Source organism: Platichthys flesus, chromosome 9 (assembly GCF_949316205.1).
Source record: "Platichthys flesus chromosome 9, fPlaFle2.1, whole genome shotgun sequence".
NCBI classification, from domain to species: domain Eukaryota; kingdom Metazoa; phylum Chordata; class Actinopteri; order Pleuronectiformes; family Pleuronectidae; genus Platichthys; species Platichthys flesus.
Genome location: NC_084953.1, coordinates 20,883,863 through 20,908,458, shown reverse-complemented (window position 1 = coordinate 20,908,458; position 24,596 = coordinate 20,883,863). Strand labels below are relative to the sequence as shown.

The window sequence follows — 24,596 nt, the reverse complement described above, 5'->3', positions numbered from 1 at the left end:
CATGTTACAATCAAGCTCCCCACTCAACTCCAAGTCCTTCAACAAGCTGCTGTGATCCGATCAAGGACATTGAAATCTATCTGGACATTTGTCCCACTTATTAACTTATTAGCTGCATGGTTCAAGAGAGGGCTTTGAAGTTTACATTTGTGGTTTAATTGATATTTCTTGACACTACTGGATGAATATATGCCAACAAAAGTAATTATCAGCTGTGCTTTGTGTTTGGTGCTATTTAGCATAGTGCTATTTAGCATAGTTTCGCATGCTAACTCTCTAATTACTAGTTTATAAAAAGTACACGTGTTTAACATCGACAGGTTAGTGTTTGTCACAAACACCATGTTACCATTAGCACTTAGCTGTGGCTATCAGTACAGCCGCATAGGGCCACAATCATGAGTGTAGAGAAGAAGCTTAGCCTTGCTACAGTTTGATTGGTTTGCATTTTTTGCGTGTCTGTTTTTTTCTACTTAAAAATAGCAACATGTGACTGGAGGCAGACGGCGGACCACAGGGTCCGGTTCGGTCAGAGGTTTTTTTTCTCCCCACAGTCGCTCATTGTGGGAACTGTTGGCTTTCGCCAGGATATTTTAACGTCTCGGCCTAAAGAGCTCTGAGATCATGTATGTTGGGATTTGTCACTACACAAATAAAATGAATTGACTCATTTACAGATTGTGAAATATTCTACAGTATGAAACCAAGCCCATCAAAGAGCTGCATGGATAACTGGATGAGTCATTTACGAGTAAATGATATTACGGGACAGTTTCTGAGAAATTGAAAATGAAACAGATTCTTAAATCTTGGAGAGGTGTTTGCGCCTATGTGAATGGCATTGTGGGAGAGTGTGTTGTTGCCACATCTTAGAGAAGAAATTAGCAGGAGCAGCATCGTACCCAGACCTTTAGAGGGATGAGTGATCAAAGTTACCAAGGGTCACATAAAAAAGATTTAAAACATAATACGCCAGTAAACTTTTCCACTGTTGAATTAAAAGTACCTATTCATTAAGTAGCTTATGATGGCAAGCTCCTTATCAACTTGGAAAAAATGCATTTTTATAATTGTTCTTTCTCGTAGTTGCAAATGTGGCTCAGAAGATAGAGCGGATCTTCCACTAACCAGTGGCTCTGCGGTTTCATCCCAGTCTCCCCCATTCCGCATGCCAAAGTGTCCTTGGGCAAGAGACTTAACCCGAAATAGCCCCTGAAGATCGGTACTGTAAACTGCTCTATATATATACACACCAATTACCATTGAATACGTGGGGTCTGAATTCACCTTCAACATTTTAAAACTTTAAATCTAAAATTACTATTTTAATCACTTTAGAATGTTTAATTTCATTTAGTTTTTACTCTTTCCTCATTTGTTACATAATGTTGTTAAATGTCATAAAATGGTCTAATCTTCAAATGCTTTCTACAGCCCCTTGTTACTGGGGTTTGAAGGTGTGTGTTTCATGTGTTTTAAAAGGCATTAACAAACAAAACAACTACAACAATGGAAAACGCATGGACTAAAGATCTCTTTGGACATTGACGGGCAAAGGGGCAGGTGTACCCCACCGCAACCACAAAAACAGAGAAACACAAGCACACAAGTGCCCGAGTGTGCTGGAGTGAATGAGTTCAGTCTGAGAGTCAGACACAGGATGCCAGACGACAACGAGACGCTCCTAACTCCTCAGTGCCATAACCAATATTTGGCAGACAGGCCTTCGTGTCGCTACCTGCTGCTTCATTTACAGAATCTCCTCCCATAGTGTAGCTGCTATTTCATCTTATACATCAGGAGCAGAGTGTGTTTGTTGATTCAATCAAGCAGCTTAACAAGGAGCCTTTCTCACTGAACTATAAATACCACTTTAAAGTGTTTGCTGTGAATTTCAAGATGACAGCTGCATGTGATGACGAAACTATATGTGTCCGCCATGTGTTGCCTCTAAGTATATGCCTGATTGATGTAATTACCATCTAGCCATCTCTCACTGGGTAATTATTACCTACATGGTTATTACTATTAATGATTCGTCTAGCTGGAGACAGAGACAGTTGGTGCACTCAGACAGAATCTGAATGAATTAGCGTCACAATATCTATATTTTAAATGTTTACTGGAATACGGCAGAAACCTAGAGGTAACACTCTATCGGTGTCTAAAGACATGAAAGGCACTTTTTCTCCATGCAGTGTAAATGAACTGAACCCATATCTCCCGAGTGGATAAAAGTTAAAACTGTTTCCTGTCACAACAAAGATTACCAGCTTTTGTCCGAACAAGTTAGACCTTTTGTTGGCGCACCATTACTCAAAGATGACGACATACGCCGCTCCTCTTGTCTCTCCTTTGTCCCACGCCACGCTTTGCAAAGGTTGCACTTCTGATGTGGACATTAGTTAGGCCACAGGAAGGGCTTTTAGCCTGTCACCTCTGCTGATTCTGGCCCCGTCAGCTGCTGGGATTTAACTAAACCCTCATTCAGCAAATGTGAATGAAGCTCGGCCCAGGCTGAGAGGTGAACAACAAAAATTCACCACAGGGGACATAACTTAAAACGATTGATTCCCTACCCATCATAATTTATCAGGTTCAAGCTCTGTGTAAGCCTGACAATGTGAAACTATTCCTGTTTAGCTATGTCTGGTATAATACATATTGCCCCATGGTCTTGCTCATTGTTTTAAAATTGTGTTACAGCAGCAGCGTGATGCTTGTGCAGGATTCATAAGCCAGTGTTCAATAGTATCCTTAAATTCATCATGATTAAATCTAATAGTCAATGATGAAAATAATTTCTGTCAGAAATAAGTGATAAATATCCATTACAGATGATTATCAGGATCTAAGGGAGACATATTAAAATGTCCTCCAATTTGTAATAATAGAAGTTTATGCAAACCAACAATTATACATATTTGGATCAGGACTGGAAACTCCAAGTAATGACTTTGTTTTCTAAATTATCACTTGTTAATTTTCTTTAAATCACCTAGGGATTCATTGACTAATCTTTTCATATCTACAGTATTTCAAATCAAATGGGGAAGAAGTGAAAATAAAATGCTCGATGGATCTCCCCTCACTGACAATCTCAGAAAGATTAGACTTCTTTCAAGAACCAAGGAGGGGGTTTCAATTCTTGCAATAATAAAAGCATTACATTTCTTGTGGGGGTATTTTATGAATCAATTTTTTATCTTTATGTTCTGTCATTTTCTTCCCCCTGAAAAAAGTGTTAGGATAGTACAATATGTAGGAAGTCTGTAGTATTTACTGTCCAGTCGGATTGAATTACAGAGCTTTTATTTGAAAGTTACAAATAATGACAGAACATTGGGTCAGTTTCAGATCTCTGAAATAGGGACATGCAATGTAGGAAAAAAAATAATCATAATAACATGTGAACAAATAATAAACGAAAATTCTGTTTCATTATATGAAAAACATTGATTATAAAATCTTCATTGCAGATGAACCAGGTAGGATGAACACAAAAGTTTCTAACTTCAATCTGCAGCATAAAAATAGCTTTGCACACAACGTTCGGCACACAAACAATACAAAGTGACAGTATATTGTAGAGCTGTTTGAGGGGGACTAACTAATGTCATGAAATGTTCTGAAGTAGCTCCAAAGCTTTAACAGAGGTCAAACAGACAGGTTTAGAATGGGCACTGCACTAGTGTGTGTAATGCACAGGACAAAAAGCACAAATGCCAGGATGATATTTTTTAATCAAGTTTTTACCTTTTAGTCACCCTGAAAGGAATGTTCTCTTCTGGAACATTCTGCCATGTTCCAGAAGAGAGTAAAACAGGTAGCCTTCAGTTTAAAAGGGATAGTTCACCAAAATATGAAATTCCCTTATTATACACTCACCACTATGCCGGTGGAGGGATGGGTGAAGTGAGTCCACAAAACACTCTTGGAGTTTCAGGGGTAAACAGCCAAATCGAATACAATTAGGGTAAATGATGAGCACGTCTTCAAACGTGAAACAGAACCATTAAATCCGGAAGTATGGATGGATTTTCATGTTGTTTTCATACGTTTGAGAAAGTCGTTCCTATTTACTTCGATTACATTGGATTTAGCTTACCCCTGAAACTCCTAAAGTGTTTTGTGGACTCAAACAGCTCAGCCACCCCTCGATCGGCCTAGAGGTAAGTAGATGATGAATGAATTTTCATTTTTGGGTGAACTATCCCTTTAACTCTCCAGATAGATTTTTTACTCATTGTGAATGTGTCATACTTTGTCATATCAGTCTGACACACACGAGGCTTTGCTGTGTGTGGTTATACGTGTGCAGTGAAATACACATTCAAGTGTTGCAGGACCACTATATTCGTTTTTTTCCTGGCAACTCTGAGCCGTTACAGATCACAACAGTCCGGATCCTGGAGAATCCTGAGACTCCAGTCCAGGTTTTGTCGCCGCCACTTTTTAAAACCCCCCTGTACTTTCGAGCAGTAACACAGAGCAGAGTCAGGGCAGCACGAGCCGGCGCCGCGGCCACGAGCACAACACTCTTCTCCGGCCAGTGGAGGGATGGGGGGCTCCAGCAGCCGCTGAACCCAGACAAACTGGACCAGGGGCCGAGGCGGAAGAAGTGCTCTCTGCCCACCCTCGGGTGACTTCGGTTGGATTTACTCCGCGCCAACATGCCGTTCGCCAAGCGAGTCGTGGAGCCCCAGTTTCTGTGCAGGTACCGGGTCCCGAGCGAGGAGGCTGTGCTCTTCGAGGACCTGGTCTCCGTCAGTCATGTGGCTCTATCCCGGACCTTGCGGCAGCTGTCGGACTTGGCCAAACACGCCTGCTCCATATTCCAGGAGCTGGAGAGCGACCTGGCCTCCACCAGCCTGCGGGTCAGGGGGCTGCAGAGGAAGATCGGCCGGCTGGAGCAGACCTGCTCCGAGCTGGACCCCAAACAGGAGGCCGTGCGTGAGTACTCCCTCTCCTTCACTTATTCTTACTTTTATTCTCACTTATGGTCTGCTCCCTGATGGGGCTGCATGCACGCGCACGAGCTGCGCTCTGCAAGGAGACGGAACCAGGGAAGCGCACGAGGAGGCATCCTCAGGAAACTTTGCGTCTCGGAGTTTTCTCTCCGCAACAAAAGTGACGCAGATTCAAAATGAAGTTACTACAGAGAGCGTTACCGTGCTACCTTTAAAACGGCTAACTTAGAGGTAAGGAAAAGTGGAAGTCAAGTCCCGGTTCAGCGCTGACAGGGCAGCAGCATGTGTAGGGAGACATTTGATACAGAGTTTAGCTGTGATGTTTACTTTCACGCTTTCTGTAGACATACGGTCAAACACCCGCTGGTGTCATCTCGTCCCACGCTGAGGGGCGTGTGACAGTGAGGCTGTGCACACCTACCGCTACGACTTTCCCGGCTGAAGCCACAGCAGCTTTATGCAGCTACAATTACTGAATTAATCTGTACTTATGTAAACACCAATAGATTTTGTCTTGCTATCAATGCAACATTCAGAGGATAAGTTAGGGTTCGCAGTTGCAGGGTAAATGGCTCATTGAGATCCATGATACATGGCCCACGATAATGATAATGTCACGATACAGCGATTATGTTATAATCAATATATAACAAAATAATCCTTAAACATGATGTCTGTCATAATACTTCATGATTGCTGTCTGACTAATTTAATTTAGGGTAAATTCATTGTTGAGCTGTACAAGGGTACCGGAATTTTAAGGTAGACATTTCCAATTGACTATTTAATGATAGTTGTCATTTTGTATTTCATGCTTTTTCTATACATGCCGTCAAACACCCGCTGTTGTCATCTCTTCCCACACTGAGGGGCGTGTGACACTGAGGCCATTCACAGCTATTACACTGCTACGTCTCATTATAAACAGAATTTCTCAATCAAAGTCAGCTATGGAGCTACAACAACTGTATTAATGTTTCACACTTTTTAGCGATGTGCGATACGTGGCCCAAGATAACAGTAATATTACAATTTTACATCCTGGTATTAGTCTAACTGAAGGAGAATACAAAATGCCCCTTTGAGAGGTGAGGTGCAGTATTTGAGTATTTATTCACTGCAATTTGGTGTTACTACAGAAACATGATCATGCTAGCTCAAAAGCAGCTAACTTCAAAGTTTTATTCGCTGCAATTTGGCGGCAGTTTGACAGAGTTTTACACAAACTGAGATTTACAGAAAGGTCTCATCTTAGTCCCTCTTTTGTTTACACACTGTAACTTGTCAATGTTTACATGTGCGTATGGACAATCATCGATAATTATATCTCATAAGTAATGATGACATATTGCTTTATATACCACTCCCATACAAATATATATATAAATACGCTAATATAGCCTAGCATGAGTTGAAAGCTGGATGCCTCTGCAGTATCTAAACTTCTGTAATACGATGCTCTGCTATCCTCTCACAGTTGTCTATCTGCATATTGAACTTTGCTTGGCCACAAGTTAGAATTCATTACCCTGATAACACAGCATGGGGCTCTTTTAATCTCTGCCCCCCACCACAACACACCATCCTTCCACCCCTCCTCGGTGTGTGTGTGTGTGATTGTGTGTGTGTGTGTGTTTGTGTGTGTGTGTGTGCCTTGTTTTCAGGAAGCACTTAGGAAACCTGTGCATCCCCTCCCATCCTAAAATATCCATCCCCACAGCAGTTTCTTCCGCTTGGACATAACCCGGTGGATTGACCCTGCTTGAACTTATAGGTTGAGCAAGTCCTTGCATGTTACCCAGATCCTGCTTCCTGTGATCTGTGAATGGGGCGAATTCTCGGCCTTGAAGGAATTTATCTTCCGCCTGCCACAACGAAAACACAGACCCCCCCCCCCCCCCCCCACCCACACACACACCTCTCCGACCCCTCTTAAACCTGATTCAAACCTTGAGATGACGAGATGACGGCCTGTGTTGCATCTTGTGAGGTGTGTCACAATAAGTCGCTCGGTTGTTAAGTGTGTCTGGTCTGTGTCATCCCTGGTCAAGGGTTATCTTGATATTGTGAGCCAGAAGTCAACTGGACCTGCTGCTTCGTGTGAATCACTGTTTATTCCTTGTTATAAGGGCTTGCTGTGTAAACAAGATTAAATTGACCTGCCTTCCCAAGCAATTCATGTATGGTGACAAGAATTGAAATGAATGAAAAGATTTGTAATGCTACATGTTATATGCAGGGTTATTGCGTGCTTGGTTACCAGATAACCCCTTTTGCCTGGAAAAGCCTAATTACTCTTAATTGTGCTTTTCATGTTAATGGTGTCAGGGGCAGCCTTAAACAACAATCCCCCCACACTCATCTGAATGACAATTAGTGTAAATGGGGCAGTTCAAGGCACGAAGAATTTTGTGGGTGGGGGTGGGTTTTTATGATGTCACTGTGTCTTGTACATAGGACAAGCTGGTGGATACACAGCTGTCAATATTGAATTATGCAGAATCAGACACTTACCAAGGATTAAATATTGCATGGCCTGTCCCATGGTAGTCACCTGTTTGTTTGGGCAGAGTTGGCAGAGAACCACCGCTTACATCAGAGAGGTATGTTGTTGCCGTCTTCCAATCCCCTCTATGGTGATACTAGTATGCAGGCATATTTTTGAATGCCGGGTGAGATGATGAAACATTTAGGTAAAATAACAGGCTTTACTGGAAGTGAAGTGTCTCTTTTTACTTTTGGTTGATCCCATATTCAGACTACTATTCTCTATCAACAGCAGCAGCTATAAAAGTGCTGTATTTACAGTGCTCTAGCAAGTCTATATATAGAAGTGATGGCCATACTGGTCAAGATTGATTGGCATGGCTAGTTATACAGTAGAATCCAATTAAACAATGAAACATTTTTTTTTTAAACAAACAGTACACACCTAAATGTTTCACTAATGAGGAAAAAAGTCTTTCTCTCTGCCGCCTATCCTCAGCCACACACACACACAGACACACACAACCAGGCGCCTGGCATGTATCCCTCAGCCCAGTGTTTGGACAGCTCTCCTGTGACACCCCATCAGTGTCTGCTTTGGACGCGATCAGAGCTCTAGAGCCAGGCCCGGGCTTTGCAGAGCAGTCCCACGTTAGAGCACTCCACCGGGTTTTAAGTTACACTGGCTCAATGCTGAGGGGGGAGATGTAGTATTTGCGGCGGCAAGTGGCCCTCTGGCTTTTCTGGTCCAAGAGCACAATCCTGGCAAGTTTACGACATTCCTCGTGCAGACCGAATAGAAAGCAGTAGTCTCACGGTCCAACAGATTAAAAAGTTTAAACACAGTAGCACAGGATACAGTGGGGCTGCCTCAACTCTCTGGTAATGTCTAATACTTTTTCTTCATGGATACATGACCAGCATCTTCACTAGTTTTGTAAATTGTGTGCAGAGTCTCTCACGACAATCTTGTGACTCCAGAGTTGGATAAGATGGGTTATGTGTTGTAGTATTACAGCAAAGCAAATCCTAGTAAAGCTGTAGTTCATTGACCAATGGCTTTGAAAAACAAAACATGGCGGTAGTTTTTATTTGACACCATTACATAATACTGGGATGACTATGTGCCTCGAATTTCAGAGCATTGTACAATAAAACACAGCAAATGACCCCACATGTAGGCCAGACAGGATTTATATCTTATCTTTTAGATAAGGGAAGTCATATTGTTGCTCAAGGATATTGCATTGACCAACATTTCTATAGAATTTCCTATTTCCTATATGATCCATTAAATTGATTCTTTAATTACCCAGCTGAATTACAGTTACTGGTTTGACATGTCTGGCATGTTATGTAACATTTACGAACTGATCAGACATAGGCCTACAGCAGTTACAGATTATCTCTACTGTGCCTAAAGGTGCTTTAGGCTTTCCACTGGGCTGCTTTTACGCTTGCTTAATCAACAGTTGAAGTTTGAAGTTTGAGCACCATGTATATTTGCTCTGCAGTCACGGTCCTTCACTCCAGAGCCGCTCTTCCACATCAGCGCGGTGACGTCCGTGCAGCTCTGTGAGCCTTGATGGTCTGGAATGAAAGTTTCTGTGGTGCACAGTCACACATCATCCAGTCTATTCCCACTAAAGCAGCTCAGGCCAGGACACCACATTAGTCCAGCCATTACTGGAACACCACTAAGTGAGGCTACAACGACGAGTCAGTGCACACTACAGCCAAGGTCAATATCAGTCAGTGTTGGAATTCACTGTCGAGATTTGGATGCTGTAGTTATAGTTTGTCAGTGAATGAGATAACATTTCATGAGCATACTTCTCCTCAGTGACCCTTAAGTGGCTGAGTTAAATATATAGCAAGTGGTGGGATAAGATGTGGCAAAATATTAATGACTCTAGGCCCCAACTATTTTGAGAGGACAAAGATCTTGAATTATTCACCTGAAAGACAATAAATAACTCAGTGCATCTTGAATCACGTTTCACAGCAGGATCAAGAGCCCCTTCCTCTCTTCTCCTTCATTATCAGAACCGTGAGCATATTTCAGCAGGTCCAGACAACCTGCTGTTGATATAGTACCCCTGCTAATTATAGAGCAGATTTCAAAGACTTGCTCACTCATTCCTGCACCAACCCCCCTCTTCCCCACTCTTCCCAGACATGCACAGAGAATGCCTAGACAGCCTTGATGCTGTGGCTGGTTGTTTTCATGTAACTGTCTTTCAGCTGATGTCATTTATTGTATCTTTGCTCAGGACTACTCTCAGCTCTGACTTTTGGGTCCGAGGTATGAAATAAGAATCAACTTTAAACAAACCCATTGCTTAAATTCAGAATTCTCCAGTGTAACTTGATAAAATGGCATAAACAGTTCATCGTCAGCATATTGTTTTATATACGTATGATTTGACATTGAAATGCGAAATGTGGCCCTTGTAGCAGGTTAAACTGAAGGTTTCCCTTTCACCCGGCTCTATTTACTGTTTGTGCGTCTCAGCACCTCAGCTCGCGGTGGATTTCCTGGACTGTGATTTGAGTGGTTTTATGTTGAACTGCCTTGTCAACTCAAGAATTCCAAAACACCAGTGACCACGAAAACCACAGACCTCGCTCGCACTTCTGTGACCTTGCACCCCCAACACGTGCTCGCTGAATTAACACAGGCGGCTGGTGTGATTAGGAGAGAATGGGGGGAGAAACTGGAGGCTGCATTTGTTTATGAAAGGAGACGTTTTGTAAAAATTAAGGTTTTCATTGCTCTACTTGAGGGAAATGTGCGAGCCATTACACTTTACATTCCTGTGGTGGGATCCTCCAAGAGAGCAAGTGCCCATGAGTGTGGGGGTCTACGATCTCAACTTAAATCCGTCTACTGGTTGTCTCTGTATGTTAAGGTATGCAGAGCAACGTTTGTGTTTAGTGTGTGAAAGATTTCAGCTTTTTTAATGCGTTGGAAGTTAAGCTCTAGTTTGTTGTTGGTGAGAGGGGATTATGTTTTTTGCAGAGGAAATTTGGGAGCATGATAAGGTATCTCCTTGCCCTGAGGTGTGTTATGTGTCTCTCACACACACACAATCACTTATTGAATAACATTCCCCGGCACCCATTACTCTTTATGGAGTCCTGAGTGTGGGGCCGAGGCACCAGGGGGACAATTCAAGCCTGTCCTGAAGAAGAGGCGGGGGCAAAGTCATCCAGCCCCTGACCTCAAAAGCTTGCTGACCTCCCAACCCCCTCTACACACCCCCTTCAAAACACAAAAGGAAAAACACAGCCACCTCCGTCCTGCTTATCACTCAGCCTCTAAAGACATGACCGGCCAATTAGAGTGGATTTAACGTTTGACATGATACTGAATAGCCACAGGTCAGCAGAGCGGTAAAACCCAGTCCAGGGCCAGGCATGATTAAACTGTCAGATCCAACTCTGTAACTTAAATGAACTCTTCCGTCCAGGTTTTCACCCATGCCTGGATGTGAACTGATCCATGAACATTCACGTGGCTACTTCTGGATTTTTTTTTATTCCTTTACTTCCTCCAGTTTCTGTGACTTGCTCAGTTTAAAATCACTGGTTAAGCTGCAGCAAAACACATTCTTTAGTTTTTTCAGGCATTGAGAGCTACACAGAAACATTGAGTCACATATAATGCCACAGTGCCTGGTGTATTTTGTAGTCCCCGTGACCCGTGGCACCAGGTATTTCCCTCTCTGAAAATAGTGTGCAAGTTAAGTACTGCTTGAAATTTTGTGCACAGAATAAAGATCAGCGTGACCTCTTCTCAGGAAAGATATTTTCTGTACTTGGCTGTAACATCTGCTCAGGCTTCTGTCTGAACCCACATGTAGCTGAAAGCGGAAACTAACAGATTTTCTCCAAAGATAAAACAAATACACGTCTGACTTCACGTTAAACCAACATCACCGTAGCGTGCAGTTTACAACACCTAGCTGCATTTTTTTCCGTGGCAACCTGGAGAAATATTGACAGCACAAAGGTCAATAAAACTTATCATCGCCTGGCCTTTGTTTCACCGACTTTGTCTTGCCAGATGCGTTCCAGGCCACCTGCATTGGTCTGCTCCCCTCACACAGGCTGTTTCCATCTCCATGACTCATCTCACAGACTTAAATATTACACAATGTAATTGTTCCGACAGAAAACTTTAGACTGAATCTTTGCAAGAAGAGATGATAAGAAGTCATATGAAACTCTCATGAACTCTTCCTTTCTTACTCCCTACTATCTGCAGGGTGAGATTAAAAGGAACCTCGAGATTAAGGATCTGAGACGGTGACTCTAGAAAAAGAGACTTATGTTATTTAAATACTCCAATGCTATTTCAAAGACTTCTCTTTTTCCAGTGGGATGGTATACAGAAGACTGCCGTGAATAAAACTGACGTGGTATTTTAACAGGTAGGAAACACATGTGCATTTGTAGTCTACGCCATGCAGGTGTTTAGACTGGGATTTTAGTGGAATGTGAACTCTCCTCCCCGGTATTTGAGCGGATCAGCAAGTCTTCAAAGTTGAAAGACTTTTCAATAATGATTCTACCAGCCCATAAGAAATGAGATGAAGCACCTGCTGAATATGTGGCTCTGGATAAATGGTGTGCTCATCAGTTCAGGTTAGCACAATTTGATCTGCTTGATTTCACTTCACACTGGTGTTGAGTTTTCATTTTTTTGTTTGGGTTGACACTGAACCCCTCAACCTCAGTGACTGTCCAGTCTTCAATCATAGTTAGGAAACCAGAACTATAAACCGCATGTCTGTCAAGGTTTGGATTTCTGTATGAAGAGGGGTGAATGGGGCAACACTAAATGTGAATCTTAGCATTACAAATTTGGGGGCTGGGGCACGAGAGCAAAAGTGTAAAGAACGGATTAAACACTGGCTTTATCTGCTCTAACTCAAGCTTTAACATTTAAAAGAAACATTATCTTTCTTGTTTTCTTTCTTCTAGTTTGATATATGTTTAAGTATTTTGCTAAATCTTGCTTCTTAAAATCTGCTCCTGAAGATCTGGTCCGATCAATTTCCGCATCATTGTGATGTTATATTGCATGACCCCTCAATGCCCCGAGTTTGTTCAGTGCACGACTTACGGCTGGCCTGGCACATCCACTAACAAAGCCAGGTTAAGTGAGACTGGAGGCTAACGTCTCCAACTAGTGCTGGAAACGATCAGCCCATCAGAGCCTCACTGGGCTTTATTGGGAAGGGGACTTTAAAGAGATAAGAGTTAAAACCAAGCGTTTCAGACAGAGGCTATAAAGAGGAGCTTCAGCAAAGGACAGTATGAGCAAAGGGATGTGGTTCCTGAACATTAGAGCATGTAAACCACGAGAAATAACCAAAATTAAAATCATGAATAATATAGCTTAATATGTGTCCTTTAACATATATTGCTTAATAGCTTACTTTCTACTCGGGTAAGTCATATTTCCACCCTGTTCAAGACCAATACATCGACTGTGAAGTATTTCTGTGTGTATTTCATGGTGTAGAAACTCGCCTTGGCTGTGTTCAGAGTTTCAGCTCTTGGGAGCAGCTCTGTCTTGCACTTAATTGAAGTTGGGGAACCTTTAGATGTTTTAAGAAATCTAAAGCGGAATCATAAAAGAAGTAATCTCAGGTCACTTTTCATATAGAGCATTTATTCTCTTCAGAATATTACGGGAGTCATGGAGCTGGGATTAACTGTTATGCAAAGTTTTGATAGACTTAAATGTCATCGCTCTCCTTGCCTTATATAAGTAAATTAAATGTTTATTACATTGAACGTGAATCAGAAACTCCTCAAACACAACAGACATCCCTTCTGATGAAACCTCACCCCGTAAGAATCCTCCTCATAGTTTTTGCCCCGTCTATATCAGATGGTTGTTAAATCTCACAAGTCGTTCTCTGCTCTCCTCACAAGACCTCTGTCACTTCAGGGCAGACTCACTCTTCACGTTCTTATCTGCTTCCTGCTGTTTCTGCACCGTCCTGTGGTCCTTCACTTGTCACTGTTATTTACACTTTTTAAGTGCAAGTGGTCGAAGGCACCGTTGTTAGAGGCCAGTTGAGTGTTTGTGAACGAGCGTCACTGACCTGGATACACAGGTTTTCGGTGCTCTGCGTCTTGTCACTTCAGCACCTTACCACAAATGAACTGCGTCACATTCGGAGCAGAATGTCTCTTTATCTTACAAAGACCAGATTATACTCTATATTGGGAAAAATACCAACTCTCACAGAGTAAATCTATAACCTGCGAACAAATGGACAGTTTAGTCCGGAAAGTCCTATCTTTCATTTCTTTCCATAGCGAAGATTTCATGCAAGATGTGCATCCTTTGAATGCTCCCGATAACTAGCCGAGGCACTGAGAATGACCTGAGGCCTCTACAGAGGCTTCACAAGACAGGTCAGCGTGAAAGGACTCCACCCAGCTCATTGTGCTCTGAAGCACATGTAAGTTCACCCTTCTGCTCTGGCTTTTGTTACTCCCTCCTTTATACCCCCCTCCTCTGGGATATTTCCTCGTCATCCAGATTCATCCTTTCTTCTGGCCAGTAATATCTGTGCCTGCCCGCTGCCCCAGGCATTTGATTTACTTTGTTCTTCTCTTCTGACTGCAAGCATTCTCTGAGCCTCTGGGTCTTTTTCTAGCACTCACTCATCTCTGTATCCCAGTTTCTTATTTTGGGATTCAGCCAGTCCCGCTCCCAGCAGCCCCACTAGGGAGAGACCATCTTGCTATAGCAGCAAAAATGTGCTTGGCCATAAAAATGGATGACCTGTTCTCCATTATGTTCAGCTTTTCAGTTAGTGGCTCTCTGAATTAAACATTTACAGACGACTAATCAGCCCAGATGATGGTGCTTTGTACTGTGGGTATTTGGTTTAATATTTGATACAGTTTCTGAGTAGTAATGTATAAAACACAAATGAGCCCTTTTAATTTGTAAAGCAGGCAATGAGTTCACTGAGCTCTGTTTGCTGAACTTCACCACAGTTAGATGAGTGATCTAATGTCCCTTGGCAACAGCCTGACACAACAACAGGGTTCATTTGATTTCCCTCTAAATCCTTTCAGTTTCGTTGTGAACATTGTTCCTGATCTCATGGCACATTAAACCTCCAAAGTCCATGGTGCAGAGATCTTCCTATTAGATGGTTAATTACGAGAAAACAGGAAATTCGAGCTAACAGTCAATCCATCCCACATGTTTCCAAGAAATAGATTCCTACCCTGAAAAAGATCCAGTTACCAATCCAATAGTCAACTCTCAGTACTCACTGGGGAGTTGGTACTTGGAGGGGACTTCCACTGACATCTGAGTACTGAAAGCTTGAATAGAATGAGATGTTGTATTGTTGTTTCTCTACAATGAAGGTGCAGAAATTGCTAAATCTTCCAACTTCACTGAATACATTATGAAATAGGTGTATCATTGTGTCTTTCAAAAACTTTCTGCAGCTGTCTTGAACTGCTTTCAGACATGCACTGAAGTCCTGACATTCTACAGAATTGGAGGGTCTTTATTTGAGAATGCAAATATTCCTGCTCCGGACATTTACCGCAACCTTTTAGTAACTCTCCTTTAAAATCACTGTAAACTGTCTTGGGTGAGCCCATGTGAGAATACAGCGAGACAATTCTCAGCTAATGGGCATGTTGAATACACAAGTTGGACGCAAAACCAGAAAACTACAAATATCTCAGGATAAAAGAGAGGTGCCCAACAATTAGAAGACGCTGAAAAAGATGTCAACCTGGAAAGAAAATGTGAGAGATTTTGACATTAATGGTTGACACCAGTGTTGATGTTTTGTAATAAGAACATGGGATTTCCCCAGCGGAATTTGTACATCTTTGCCTTAGTATTTTAAACATTTTCCAGCTGTTGTGAACATGTCGGACCTACACAATCTCCTGCTGCGTCCTTCATATGTGAAAAGCAAACAGCTGAATATGTCTGGACCCAACGGCTTGCCTGTCATAATTCTGCCTTAACAAACAGCAAACATATTTGCTACATAAATTTACTACTGTACTTTAAAAGCTACATGTGCATCAGTACCTCCAGGTTCCCACACCACTGAACTTCTTGGGTGGGAAAGACTGAAAGAAAGAAAGTGAATCATATTTGGGACAAACCCAGTTTCATATCCTCCCTCACTGCTGTAGGGCCTTTGTGATGATCTGCCCAGTCTGCCTTGGCAGCGTCTCGCCATCAGGCAACAAGCCATCGTAGAATAACTTACTGCAAGGGTTGATGCTTAATTTTTACTCATACAATGTTGTTTAAATTAAATTAGATCTCTCCTCTGGTTTTCCATTTTTGCTATAAAATTGAAATAATAATTTAAAGAAACTGGCAGGCTTTTAAAAATACTTTGCTGTGGTGGTAAAACTGTTAATAATGAGGGAATTTTGCTTTGGAACAAAGTGACAAGTGGAATCTGCAATATGTGGTGGGAATAAACTTACTTGAAAGCTTTTCATCCAAAATTATTTTCGGTGAAGTTGTGGTCGACAGTAAAAGCCACAAATTAACAGAAAAATCCATAGTCTTAGCCAAAAAGAGCAAAGTTGACCCACTGAGTCATTATTTGAATAATCCTTTTCCGCCACAAGGCAAGGTGTATACTCATGATGCCATAGGCCATTATCAGTTGGCAACTCCCTTTTGTTTTAATGGGGAAATAAGACCTTGACATTTTTTCGATATGAATTTGGTTCCAAATAGAATAACTGTTTTAGTTAGTGCAGTTGGGAATTCGCTCTTGTTTTTACTCTGAGTCCCTGGAGAAATAATTCCTATTAAAACTTTTCTATGACAAGTCATTTATGGGAAATGCGGAGGCTGTTGACCTCGGTTGCATCACAGAAGTCCTGCTGGCAGATTGCTCACATCAGTTTATCTAAAGAGAGTATTCCCTCCCTCCGGCTGTATCTGAAGTGGCAGCTGTACGCAGGGCCTTGAGGAAAGTACCTGAGGGTGCTGCTGTGTTGTTACCGACTGAGCAGCCCCATCTGTTGGGTGTCAGCCCAGAGTCCACTGTGCTGTCGTTTCATTAGGGCCACATACTTTCACTGAGACTCTCTCCTCTCCACGGATACTGCTTAACTGAGACCAGACAATAGGGTTTGTTTTTGTGTTTTAGTTTTCGTTATTCTCTCTCGGAAATATTTCACATAACGTTTTCTCCGTATTTCCAATTCACTAACATTATAACTTGACACAATCACAGACAATTAACTTCAGTGTGAGGCCAATTTTATACATCTCATAATACACATAATGAGCGACAAATTGTGCTTCCCAACCATTGAAGTTTAACAAAACACAGATGTGATCCTGAGGAAGTCAGCGAATAAAGTTTAATTTCTAGGTCTGTGGTTGTCAACCCTTCTTTCCTGGCTAATTAACAAAAAATTTGATAAAGTCGTCAAACGGCCAAATCAGTCCGCAGAGGACTTTCAATCTCTCTTTGGGGGATCAGCTGCATATAGTTCACATTTGCTCACAGTCATATGACTAGAGTACTTTTTTGTTGTGGCTGTTTGTCCAACCTATAAAGCATGTTCTAAGCTTGGGAATAATCAAATGACCCACATCCATCTGTGTTTCAGAGACATTTCAAAGCAGTCAGGGATGCATTTGCATTCAAACAATGCTATAAACAGTGCTCGGTCAGATGTGTCTCTGTGTGTTGCAACAGTCAGTACAGTTGTATCAGTGTTTATAGGTGCCGACCTATATATGAACCAACACGGAAACATGAAGAGCCTGACCTTCTCCCCAGAGTCATCACCAGCCAGCAAACGGAAGCTCATTGGAGGTGTGTCAGACGATCCCTCTATACACACACACACAACAGAAACACGTCTGACTGTGATGCAGACATAAAAGCACTTGGGCAAATAAAATGGAAAGCAGGGGTTTGAATGGCTGCCATGCCTAAACAGAGTGCCGTTGGGGCGAAAGGCCTGCCCTTGCAGATCTCTTTGTGCCGGCGCGCTGCATGCCAGCTGGCTGACTGCTGGGGAGTTTTGTCTGACTCATTACATCTCCATTGAGGGACACAAAGCTGGGGCGCACTCTCCCATCAGATCTTGGAGTATCCCAGCCTCCTGTCTTCAGCTTAACGTGAGGTCAATGGCACAGCCTCCATGCTGGGATGATGCCCAGCAGTTTCCGCAGCCAATCAGAAAAAATGATCATGGTCACGGGACCTGTTAGAATGAGGCTGTCAGTGGGAACCCTCTGCATTCATCTAATGTCTAGACAGTTACCTTGGCCGCACGTTGTCTAAAGGAAGAAATGTCGCATTTAAACCCCTTTGGCGGGACCCATTGATGGCTATTGATTTGAATTCTTTCACTACATGTGTCGTCAAAGTGTGTCTGTGTTTTACTGCCCAACTGTTTGTTCACTGTCAAACAAAATGCCACCGTGGCACCAGCCTGTGACAGAAATGTCTCATTTATCATTTTGATGATGTCTATTCCTCCTTGCCATAAAGATAATGTTTTTTTTGTTCAGCCAATGAACCCTCTTTTTAATGTGAACAGGGTGGACTCTGAGGTGGGAGAGATTTGTTATGTGTTTTTAGAGGTGCAACAATAAAGGGAGTGGGAAGAGGTGGGTCTAATACAACTTCACTATGACAGAAGAGAATAACACATTGTAATCAAAAGCATATGTTGCATGTTCCAGGAGATCTAGGTTGAAGAGGCAGGGCTGTGATGATGGAGCAGATATGGTGTGAAAAATGACTACAGTGTTATTTCAGGCTTTAAAACCTAATAAATACCCAACCGCCATTCCGAGGCAGATTATGATGACTTACCAAAAGCAGCAACGATTCCAAACTTTTTCTTTGCTCCCACTCTTGTGTGTGTGTGTGTGTGTGTGTGTGTGTGTGTGTGTTTTTCCTTTTAGAAGCAACTCGTATCAGGTTAACCCTCTATCTGAATGTGGGAACCTGTGAGACATTGCCGGAGCCATCTGTGACTCTGCAGATGGCCCCGCTTGTTAAACTGGGCCACGGTAGGACCCTGCCGTCTACCCAGGACAGGACAATGGAGATTACGGGTGTCTGATCTCTTGGTTTAAACACAGTCTGAGGACAGCAGGACACCGGGAGGGGCACTCTACCCTGATCTTTGTACTGCAGTTGTTTTATCCACATTAAGGAAATATAAGACACACAGGCTTTCATTGGGATTAGACTTAGTCATTTACCTTGTCATTGAGAGTGAGTGAGATGTATAAAGAACACAGGTTATCTGAGTTGAAGAGTTCAGTCTCAATTGTAGTCCTGAAGGCGTTTTTTGCTTCAAGGAAGTTGTTAGACCTTTTGTTGTGTTTGTTTTTTAAGGTGGGTCTGCGTTGAAAGCTGGGCTTAAAGAAGATCTTACTCAGGAAAATGGTAATTATTTACAGAGGCTAAATCTGGAAACCTACTGTCGCAACTTTCCTTAGTTTCTTTAGTTTTTGCCATTGCATCACACCCTGCCCTTTTCAACTCTGTCTGTGCACACATTCCCACTCCCTATTTGGTGTTCCTTGTTATTTGATTGTTGTTGATGTTGGTGCTCAGCCAAAGAATGACCTGCATGCTCAACCTGTCGGACTGCCAGGGTGAAATGTAGTACTCTGGCAGACAAATCTGCAGAAGATACACGCTGCATTTGCAAGGAAAGGAATTAATTACCTTTTATTTACGTGAACAGAGAATACACCCAGAGAAGTACAACCTCAGTCATGTAGGCCTCAAAATGTACAAGCGCTTTATGACAATAGATGTTGGGGGTATTCTTTTTTTTCTGTTTGAGTAGTTCAGGTATTCAAGCAAAACCGTTATGACATATGTGCACATGTACAGGCTTATGTTTCGACCTCACATCCTGCTCCCACTCGGCAGGGGGTCTTCCAGTTGAAGGAGCACTGAACCAGATCTTATTAAGGAAGACAGTGTCGGCTGTTTAGTGAGAGTTTAAAGTAACAGGCTGAGTCAGACTTACTGGGCTGCTTTATTTAGTGTGCACAGCTGATCTGCTGGGCTCTGTCAGGGTGGGAACAGAGAAGGATTTTAAGCCAGTGAGGAGAGTACAGATACAGACTTTGAAGTACGTGTTCTGTCGTTTTGTTGAAGTCTGAGTTATTGCACAACTATCACTTGACTGTCTCCTCTTCTCACAGCTTCTGTTTTGATGACCTCTGCCACAAGAAATCGGATATGTTGGGAATAATCCCAGGCGAAGGTGTATCCAGGAGTGATTTAGCTCTCTGTTCAAGTTCTTGTCAAGCGTGAAACACTTTGTAATTTATGAGGGAGAGAAATAGTCTCAAAAATGTCGCTGGGGTGTCTTTTGAATTAATATGATAGAGGTTCCTGCATCTTTAAAAAGCTTAGATGTAATATGTCACTTCAGCTACATATCTTAAGTTAATTTTATATGAGTTTACTGTAGAATTTTAAGGAATTGAATTATGCCTGTGGAATAAATAATTATTTTTGGGGGCCGATGCAGATATCGATATTTTATATTCTCGATTTCCACTATTTTGGCCAGTTTATTGAAAACATTAGATTCCAAAGATGTCGTTATGAAACCCTTGAAATGTAATTTAAGCTTGATATTTTCTTTTATAATCATAAACTTGAATACCATTAACTTTAAATAAAATTTAAACACAAATGTACGATAAAAAAAACATAATATTTGCACCTATCATTAAACATAAAAGCTGAGTCTGTCTGTAAAATACTCAGATTATCTGATATTTATTGGCCAACCCATAAATCGGTCTCAAGACTTGATCAAAGCTTCATTCCATTGTCAGCTGTTTTAAGGTAACCAAAAATAGTTTTCTTCCAATGTCGTTTGATCAAATAATTTTACACTGAATGCAAAGTCCAATCTACTTTCACACAGAAAAGTTAATTCCATCTTCAGCCTTTCTCTTCCATCTCTACTTAACCCATCTCATTGCCTCTATTATGTTATAGAGTGAAATAATCACACTCCTCAACAGTAAACAATACATTTCTAATGGCAATGCACAGGGATGCATGCCTCTCCGCTGATGTCATGAGCAGTCAGTTGTGCCATAGGTACGAACTATGCTGAGCGTCTTTAAAAGGCACTTTGCAGCTGCTTCCTTGTCCCCCATCTGTGAAATGTATAGGTTCAACCCAGGCCTTTGTTGCTCAGTGGTGATGACACTGACCCTGGGTCAGGGGTTTGAATCCCACCGTGGCTGCCCATTGTGAAAATAAACACATTCATGGTATTTTAATGCAATTTAATTTAGACCAGGTGTCATCCCAGTGGCTTCATGAAAGACGCTGCGATTGGATTCAAGAAGAAACTGAGGCTGAGGTGTGAGTGTAAAAAAAAATGTGAAAATGTGCAAAAGGACAAAAAGTGGTATCAACACAGCCATATGTCTGTTTTGCATGTGGGCAGAGGGAGTATCAGGCAATCTGTGTTTTCATATTGTCATTTGGTTGTTTATCCCCCTGAAGGGAAAAAAAACTAAATTTTTCCAGTAATTAGGCAATGGCTCGTACACATACGCCTCTGAGATGTTGGTGTTACAGAATTTTTTTTGTCTGACAAAACCAAAGCCAGTTGCGCATGGTCGAAAATATTTGATATTGTTGGTCTCCAGTCTCCAGTTGAAACGACACTGAGGTCACGAGTAACCATGCAAAATGAAAACATATGGTTTGTTTAGTAAGTTGCTGGTAACTGATTTATGAATATGGCCATTTAGTCAAATGTTGTGGCTACAGGAAGGCGTAGGTGTCTTCTCATTTTCTGGAGGAGGTGCATCTGTGAATGCAAATGTCAGAGTGAGATGCTTCGCCATTTCTGTGGCCTTAATCTGCTTGGCCTCCTAGTATTATGTCTGTAGAAATCCAGAGAAGTCAATGTGTGAACACAGCAAGGGAACCCCCGCTGGATACACAGCGGGCGAGTGGGGAGGTAGATGTCATGAGAGATGCAAAAGTTATTATAAAGCAAAAATCGTCCCTAAAAAACAGATGTGACACAGGTAGAAGAGAGCTTGTGCTGATAAGAGCTGATGCTGGTTTATGCTAATATGGTTGTCACCATGGCAGTAGTTAACTCAGCTGTTTTAGTTGTACTTGAACTCTTAATTAGCTTGGATCTCCCAGGTCACATGGAGTCATAATACACCAGTTATCTTTAAGGAGGTGTTGAAGATTATAGCATTTTGGCTGATTCTGTGACGGTAATATGTTTACAGCAGTTTTTACAGTCTCATTAGCTCTAATCACAATCTGCAGAAATGACACTATTTTTGAAATATAAATCCATCTGCGCGGCAGCTGCTGGATGATTCATGCAACCAAAATCTACTTTTTCCTAGTCATCGACTCACATTTGCTGATGTTTGTTGATGTCCGTGCAAGTGGAGCAATCTGTAGTTGGTTTCCAGTCATTAATGCTGCGTGTGCTGCGACAGTGTAGTGGATTTTAATTCGCAAGTGGCGACAGTGTGGATTGTCGGTGCCTGGTGTTGTAATCGCGTTGCCAATGTTGACATGGAAGGATGTCTGAGGCCAGGGCTCTGATCGCTGACACAAAGAAGCCTTTCAACAGATCTTCAGAGGAGACAGGACGTTTATGAGAAGATGACAGAAAGGAGGCCTGTCCTCATTCAGTGGAATTTTACATATGATGTTCAAGTGTTGGAAGAGGACAATGTCTACATAGTAATCCACATTTAAACATCTGCCTTTTTTGTAGGTGTTTAGAGCTACTGGGTAATGAATGAGTCCTCATGGATTTTTATGAATCTGTTTTTAATTAGGCTGTGGGTTCATTCAAATAAGTAGCTTGATGTCTGTTAGTTTTTGAAGTTGTCACCCTTTTTTAATTTTTTTCAAATCTCTGCCAAGTTGTTTTTGTAGTCGCTCATAATCCTACATGGTCATACCACATGGCTTTGGTTGGTCATGGTCAAAAAGGGCAGGTCTAAAAAATGTGAATGGGGAGGAGAAGGAAAAGAGAGCCTTACAGTCATGACATTCCCAGAGCCCTCAGGGTGAAGGAATACAGGGGTGACACAGGATACACAGATGCGACCTGTCCATCTGGACTTTAATTTCTGCAAGGTCACACATAGCTGATAGTGAACCAGGGGAAACTGGAGGTGTGATTCTGTCATTTTGCTCATGTTTCCTGTGAGATATCACACCACAAATACTCTGTTTGCGCAGAATGGTAGATAGTGGCATGCCTACACCGCAACCCATTGAGACCTCATTTCCCTCCATAAACAAGCTATACAGGCCCTCCTGTCTAGACCACAATTACTCATTGTTCATAAATGCACTCGATGCAAACAACATCCACAGGCCAGGAATACAATAAGGCCTCATGTCAGGATGTATGTTAGGTAAACATTACTATAACACCTCTGAATGTGGTCTTGTGAATCCGTAACACATCTTTGGTGCATTGACACTTGTACTCAGAGCTGTTCACTTGTAATTAGATGTTAATACCAGGTCTGAACAGGACCTGAGATAGCCCCAACATGCTGGGGATCTTTTTTCATCAAGACCCATGAATAATTCCCTGGGAAATGGTGAAAACCTAACATAAATTGCACAATGTTAAAGATAGGGCTAAACAGATCCTGGATCTGCCCCCTGATCCATATCCACACTGAAATTGAATTGGCTCCTTCCTGATCCGTACCACATCTTTCCACCAAGTTGAGTGCATAATGCTGCTTACTAACAGACAAACAAACAAATGACAATGAAAACAAAATAGATCAGGGCATTTAATGTCAAATCCCAGGTGCCCAAAGTAAAAGCTTTTATTTCAAAAGCTTTAGATATTATAGCAGAGTGTTTTTTCCTTTTTAAAAACAAGTCGTAGCATGAGCTAGACGCTAAGGAAGGCAGAATGTAACTACATGTGGCTCTTGACATTAAAATGAGCCCTGTTGAAGCAGATGAGAGCAGCAGCATACAGCACTGTGGCTTGAGGCAGAAGCTTGCCCTCAAATTCTGCAGCTCTTACAGATGCCTGATGCTGCGTCTGTCACTTCCCTCCTGCCTGTTGCCCATAAGGATGTTGGGGTCAAGGTCGGAGGATTTTTTGCTTGCAGGAGGTGTTGACCTTTGACTCAGTTGCATTGTGTCATATTCAGCAGGTGTCAACATAGTGTCACTCGAGGATCTCTGTGTTATCTTGGAAGAGGGGATTCCTTTGTTCTTGGTTCTCACTTGCTCCAATGAATGTTATACAGCAGCTGAAGGACAACACAGATTTGAACTCTAATTTGTGTCATGCTGTTTACCCTCCTTGAGTGAGTGTCAACAATTGCATAACATTACAAAACTCCATCCATGTACTATGCTGTCTATAAATAACAAACACATGTATGCATGTAAGCATATATGTATGTGACCTTAGACAGATCTGTTTAATCTGTTGCCCTTAATCTGATCGTCGTAGAGGTAACCGCGTGTCAGATGACACACTTCTGTCCCTGTGAAGTTTGGTGTCACTGCTGCTGACCCTTATTGCAGCAGAGGCCGAGCATGTGGCGAAGCCCCCTTTCTCCTCATTAATATTCACTCTCAATCACAAGCTCCGCCCACCCAGGCGCCAGTGACATCTGGTGTGTTTCTGAGGCCAATGTCTCTGACCCAAGTCGCCTTTTAATCACATGTGTTTTCATTCAAATATGTGGAAACTCAGACACAGGCCTGTTTCTGTCTGGTACCATCACTCATTCCAAATATTTATCACTCAGTTAAACATTTTTTACATGTTTAAAGTTTTAAATTCTCGTCCAGTTGAAGTTGTATCTGCAGTTAAAGTATGAGACTCATGCATGGTTTTCCAGACAGCCTGTTTTTAACTTAAATCAAGAGAGCAATAGCTTTTTCACAATTACATAGACAATAAACAGACTTGAAGGTTTAAAGGAGTAGTTTCTACACTTAATCACTTTCCTGCTAAGAGTTATATTTGGAGATCCAAAACAGTTCTTGTCTCTATACAGTTTGGTACAATTACATTCTACAGCAGGTTATCTTAGCTTTTCTTAACTCT

At 42.0% G+C, this 24,596-nt stretch overlaps 1 protein-coding gene across 1 annotated transcript in view; it reads left to right on the top strand.

Moving 5' to 3' along the window:
• The first annotated feature begins 4,506 nt into the window (after positions 1 to 4,506).
• nhsa (Nance-Horan syndrome a (congenital cataracts and dental anomalies)) overlaps positions 4,507 to 24,596 on the top strand; it is a 60,419-nt gene continuing 40,329 nt past the window's right edge. The window contains exon 1 of the mRNA XM_062395790.1: positions 4,507 to 4,953. Coding sequence (XP_062251774.1) covers positions 4,674 to 4,953 — 280 coding nt within the window. The 5' untranslated portion in view covers positions 4,507 to 4,673. The remainder of the gene's footprint in view (positions 4,954 to 24,596) is intronic.